Raw genomic sequence first — 6,591 nt, forward strand, 5'->3', positions numbered from 1 at the left:
ATAGAAATTACATCACAATTAGCAACGCAACAGTACAACTCAAGCAATTAGACATTTTCATGGAAATGTAAGACATTTGCCTCATCAAACCTGATTAGGAAAAGTCATGTTGCCTCCTGGGCCCACTGATGAGCTCATATTTAACTGAGACCTAAAAAAAAAAAAAGAGTAAACAAAACAGAAAAAAGAAAATATAAATAAGTAACTTGACAACTGTTCACACAAATACACAATAATCCATAGAAATCTGATCTTACTCTTATTATTTAAACAACCTAGAACCTGGTATTGAATTTCTCCTTGTATGTTAAAAGCATTTACAACATGTAATGCTTAATTTCAAGTTCATAATTCCTTCTTCACCTTCAGACATTTTTTTCTTTCATGAACAAATTTCTAAAACATGAAGATATTACTTCATATTAACAAAGACAGTTACATAATGTGTATACAATAGTATTATTTATTTCTAGTGTCAGATTATAAAGCTAATCAAACATCTGCAAATATCAGTCAGCTGCTAAATTATTTTTGTTGTGCAGTATTTTCCAGTGCAAACACACACAAAAATGATCATCAGTTAGTCAGTTTGTAAAACCTGCAATGAAAAGTAACATTAGAAACCAAGTTTTATCATAAATGCAGTGATGTGCATTATCATTATCAATGTCAGGGTCCACTAATGCAAAACGAGATATTACTCAGCAAAGAATTGCATAAACAGACTTAAGTCAAGAGCAGCCTCACCAACACCTCTGTTCTGTTCCATCTACCTGAGTCCTTGTCTGACGCTCAAGGCAAACAGCTCTTCAGATGAGTCCTTATAAACACTTTGAATAGGACTTAATTGATTTTCTTTCCATCAACCCCTTCAGTGTTTACCAGGGAAAACATTAACTTACTGATGATTGTAGTTTGAGGTGTTATGATGACATTCAGGTTTTGTATTTTATTCTTTGATGCAACTTGTTGTTTTACGTTTATTCATTTTTCTGTTTCAAAAAACAAAACAACAAAAAAACGGGTCTGTTTCTCTGTTTTTCCATTTTGAAATAAAAATGGAAAACCTGAAAAACAAAAAAACAGTTTTTCTGTCTAGGAAAAAAAAAGGGAAAATAAAAAATGATAATATTTTTAATGTTTATTTTGTATGTATTTGAAATTGAACGTGACTTGGAAGCGGAAACCTTGGCCTTGGCCTATATTGTGGATAACCAATAGGGACTCAGTAAAAGACTGAGAAGACTGAAAGGTTTTTTAAAACTTGTTTAGGTAGTATGAGGACTTTGAATGAAAGGGCATTTCCAGTCGTAATCACACTGCAAAAACCCAAAATCTTTACAAGAATATTTGTCTTATTTCTTGTAAAAATGTCTAATTTCTACTTAATACTAACCTCTTTCCACTTAAAAATGATCTTGTTTTTAAATAATTTTCACCTGTTTCAAACAAATTTTCACTTAAAATAAGGAGAAAAATCTGCCAGTGAAAACAAGTTTTTTGTGCTTGTAAAAAGAAAGAAAAACTTGCTCCACTATTAGATGTTTTTACTTATTTCAAGTGAACATATGCTCGAAAGAAGTAAAAAGTGTCTAAAAATAAGCTACTTTAAAATGTGATTAGTCTTATTTTAAGTATAATGAGATTGTTTCGACTAGAAATAAGACAAATGTTCTTGGTAAGAGTTTGTGTTTTTGCAGTGCAATGTTTACCTCAGATATCAGGTCACCTATGATCAGTCACTAATTTTAAAATAATGTCCTTTTGACCATCATTTAAAATTTAAAATTTGCTTTACAATGAAATTAAATCAAAATTCAGACTTACCGCAGCCGTGGTAAGTCTGAATTTTGATTTAATTTAATTGTAATGCGAATTTTAAAATTTAAATGATGTCTCTGCATTATTTCATGTACAGTCAGTGCATTCAGAAAGTATTCATACACCCCTTAAGTGTTTTCAAGTTGTTATTTTGCAGCCTAATATATAAAGTATTGTTTAGAAGGGAATGTTTTAATAACATAACTTTAAAATTGTAATTAATTTTAATTAATTTAAAACCAGAGTATCCAGCATCGGTAGCGCAGTTGTAAGCTTCAAATGCTGTCACTGCTGCTACAAAAACAAAAAAACAGAGAAAATCACAATAATTCAAAACACAAATTAAAGCCCCTACAAGGAACTTTTAGTATGCAAAAGTCTTTCGTTTCTGCTGACAGCAAATGAGGCCATCGGTGTGACCATAACAGCATTACAGCACTCAGACCTGGAGACGGCACACGTGACAGGGCTCAAGACTGTCCCGTCCTCCCGGGGACGTAAAAATATGTATTTGGGATGATAATTAAAGCAGAAGTAAGTGATATATTTGTGTTAATATAAGTCTTAAATAGTTATATCTTCCGACAGCAATCACTTACATAGAGTGTTTGGTCTGAAACACGGGTCTCTCAGTCCCTCTGCTCTGCTCTGAGCCGAGGAGAAAACATTTATCGTATCCTACAGTTTTTATCCAATGAGGAGAGAGAACGGCATGCAGGGCTGTGTGTGCAGCCAAGGGACGCCGTGAATGTGGCGACGTAGGGACGAGGACTGTTATGGTGCGTTCAAGGAAACTCGTTTTTTCCGACCTGTGAAGTCGTACCAGTTCGATCTGGTACATAGACTGTACAAAAAGACGTACTGGTACGATTTCACGGGTCGGAAGTTACGTGTGGCCGTTATAGTGACTTTCACCGGTAAAACAGGTCAGAAAAACACGAGTGGGTTGCCTGGAACGCTACAAAGTCGTAAATTGTGACTTGAAGCTGTAATTTATGATTTCAAAAGCCTGCCTGGAACGCAGCAAACGACCGGATCACTCACTTCTGCTTTAATAACCACTGGGGCACAAGATTTTTTTTTGCTAAAAATGTGCATATCACTGTCACTACACAAACGGCTGCTACTTCTTGCACTAGCAGTGCGCCACAGACTGAGACCACATTTATCCTGGCCCATCGGAGCTCACCAGCCAGCCAAGTCTCTCTGCTCCTCTCAACCACACTGACTAACCCTTTCCTGGGCTATGAAGTCAGTCTGCACCACTGTCTTGCTAGAGGCTGTTCTAAAGTATTTTAAATACTTTTCCAAAGCAATTTGCCTAAAACTGCTGATAAAAAAGTTATTCTGGAGCCCTGACGTGCAAACCAGATAAGCATCTTTACGACCATACGCGCTAGAAATCATGGGAAATGCAGTCTTCAGTCCAGCAAAACACTACCGCTTTTGTCCACAGGGGCTGCCTAAATCAGCACAAAATGAAAGTTCTTTGTAGGGGCTTTAAGATGTTATGTTTTTGGACAGATGAATGATTAGTTTGCTCCACAGATATTGCCATAACATATGGTGTTGATGAGGTGAACATTAAGCAACTGTCACTGCAGTTTTTATAGGAGGTGTCATGTTACGCATGGTGACATTTTCTGGGTGGCTGCTTGTGCTCACTTTACAAAGCAGGTAACGTCTCACATATCTCCTGAATGTCTGGTCTCGCAATCCGTAAACAATGGGGCTAATGAAACGTGGCAGAATCTGGACAATGATGTAATTGACAAAGCGTATGGACAAGTGCTGTTTGGGCATTAAGTAGATCAAACCTTGTTCAAACATGGGCCTCACATAAGTAAGCATGCACAACAGCAACTGAAATCCATGTAGGAGAATAGTATTTCTGGCTTTTTTAAAGTCTAAAGTTGCTCCTTTAGCAGCAAACAGAATCCTGAAGTAAGTATAAAAGAGTATGAGCCAAACCAAGGCAAGACAAAGAATGTGGGATACTTCCCTCTTCTTCATGCTGTAGGTGCTTCTAAACACATAATCTCGGGCACAAAACACTCTGGAGTGAAAGAAGTGCAGAGGCTCTGTGGCCAGGAGAATGAAGAGATCTGGTAAGATAGATAGTGAACTCGCGACCCAGATCAAACCAATGAAGATGTAGGTTTTCTTTACAGTGCAGATCAGGCCATGACGGAGGGGGATGCAGACAGCGATGTAGCACTCAACTGCCATTCCAGCCAGGTTTAGTGGTGTGTTGAGGGTGGTGAGGATGGTGGTCATCAATAGGATGAGGCATAAAGGTACACTGATGGTAAACAGGGTGTAGCTGAGAATGTGCAGCAGAGTGGACAGGGCCAGCTGTGTCATGTCATTTATCACCAGGTGAATGAACAGGATGTAACGAGGGCTCGAACTGAAGATCTGTAAGATAAAATACATGAAGAAAAGGGAATCAAGCAGACAAACATAGAAAACAAACCTACACAATATGAAGAAAATCTACAATAATACTGTTCAATAAATAAGCAAATATTTATCAAATATATAAGGTCATATCAGCCATCTCTGTCCTCCTCCCTCTGCTGCAGGTAATGCTGCTGAGATGGGAGGCTGCTGTCTCAGGCTGTTATAAGTTTTAGTAACATAACATATAACAAATGAAGCTGACGTCAAACACAAGGCTTTCATTTTTATCTTGTTTGTAAATTTGTAATACTTCATTATTATGCTTTTTTATACAGTAATCTTTTTTTTTTTAGTTTAGTTTTAGTTTATTAGTTTATTATGTCGAAGACAATCCCAATTAATCAACTGTATCAATAACAGTAAAAAGGGCAGCTTTAGCCAACATGGCTAATATCCTGCTGTAGTCCCCGGCCAGATGACAATAGGCACCCTAAAAAGCAAAATGAAAAACAAAAACAATATATTACAGCACATTGATTAAAAGAGAGCGTTAGGACAGCTAGGAGACAAGATAAATCAATGAAGGTAGGAGAGAACAGTGAAACATTAGTACAATCATGCAAAGACAACACATGATCAAAACATAAGCAGCACATAAAACATAGTCACACATCAGCACATACAATCACATTCAGGAGTGCACAGACATCACGTAGTGGCAGCATCCATGATCATGACACAAATAGCACAGCCATATGTTTGTTTTTAATAACCTGCTGTTATGCCAACATTCTTAAAAGGGGGAACAGCATTATTTACTCTTGTCCCATTTTTCTCATCTCATTCATTCATTTTGGGAAAATTGATTTGGTAAAAATGATTAATCAGTACTCCTAATTACACATACAGTACTGTATATAAAAACAGAGCTTCAGACCTGGTGCTTTCTGAAGGTGTGGACCAGTGTACCATTGATGTAGTTAATGGAGATACAGAGGGCTGTGACAATCACGTTCTTGGTTACAGCCGTGGTGAAGGAGTCCCGCTGTCTCCCAGCTGCAGTGAAAGTGCCATTGTCAGATGATAGATTCATGTCTGATATAGTAGAGTCCTCCCTGTCTGAAAGATGCACAGTGACAGATATATTTATTTTATACAGCAATATTTGTTAATGATGAATCAAAATAACAGCAAAAGTACATGATAAATAAATATAGCATGCAGCAACACAACGTAATGATAAACACAATAACACGGGCATCTGCAGCCCATGTTATATAAGATCAATACAATAATAGCAGTAAGCATGAAGGGGCATGAAGCACAAAGAGGTTAATAAGCATTAAGCATAGTTATTCACCTTAGAAGGACCACGACTGCTGAATGACAATTTGCTAATTGTCCCCTACATTAAATCTTTTAGAAAACACTTCGGTGCTCAAGCAGACACAGCAATATCTGTCAACAATGAATCTGAACCAAAACTACATTATAAATAGGTATGTTATGCAGCCCATGTGATATTGACTGTGTGTGATAATGGCAGTAAGCATGAGGATAATGCCCATCACATAAGTTTATATAGGTTGATGGAAGTCATTTGAGATCATTAGTTGTGTATGAGTGCTCATGTGTGAATGCGTGGGTGTGTTCATTTGACACATGTGGCATGTTTACCCAGTGTTTCCGCTAGGATTTTTTTTAAAGCTTCAGTTGGTAACAATTATTCAGTCATATTTGCTGGAACTGTCACTATATTCTGATGGTCAGACATTAAATGAGTAATTTAGGACAAAATCCAACTCCTCTGGCTCCACCTACAGCCTGTAATCCTACAGTGGGTACTAGTTTCATTTGGACGGTTTCACGCGAGATTCACGCGTGAGTCACGGGAGGCTCACGCGGATTTTTTGTGGAGGAGTAATTGTGTTTTCACCAGAAGCTGCAATGTGCCCAAACAACCGCCAGGTGGCATCTGTGAGCAGCAGATCGCCTCCATAAGACAGCAGCACGGAGCAGTGCAGGCATGGGGAATGCAATATAATAATAATACAGTATAGTTTTTCAATGAGAAAAATGTAACGACGGCAGCTATACGTCTCACTCTCTTTTATCGATCCTCTTGTCAGCTCCAAACACACCCATCTGCACCGCGATTAGGCTATGGACCACAGCGTGGTTTTCCACACAGCAGTTAATTAACTCAGTGGGCGATGCTGCCGGTGTGTTTTTAAAATGAGCCAACTACTGTACAGTAGTGTTCATTCCCCACCTTGTTTGACTGAGAGTGTAGCTGGATGATTTCTCATGAATGAACGGGCAATAGCCTATGTCACTTTCGGGCTGGGCGATAAAACAGGATATCCT

General features: G+C 37.9%; 1 protein-coding gene across 1 annotated transcript; it reads right to left on the reverse strand.

The window, feature by feature from the left end:
- Positions 1 to 3,405: 3,405 nt before the first annotated feature.
- LOC146987516 (odorant receptor 131-2-like) lies at positions 3,406 to 5,317 on the reverse strand. The gene is made up of 2 exons (XM_085777905.1): positions 5,162 to 5,317; positions 3,406 to 4,239 (listed from the first exon to the last, which is right to left on the reverse strand). The coding sequence occupies exons 1-2, from the start codon at positions 5,315 to 5,317 to the stop codon at positions 3,406 to 3,408; spliced, it is 990 nt and encodes a 329-aa protein (XP_085634031.1).
- Between the last annotated feature and the right edge of the window lie 1,274 nt (positions 5,318 to 6,591).

This window comes from Trachurus japonicus, chromosome 5 (assembly GCF_045865225.1).
Source record: "Trachurus japonicus isolate A0001 chromosome 5, Traja_1.0".
NCBI lineage: Eukaryota > Metazoa > Chordata > Actinopteri > Carangiformes > Carangidae > Trachurus > Trachurus japonicus.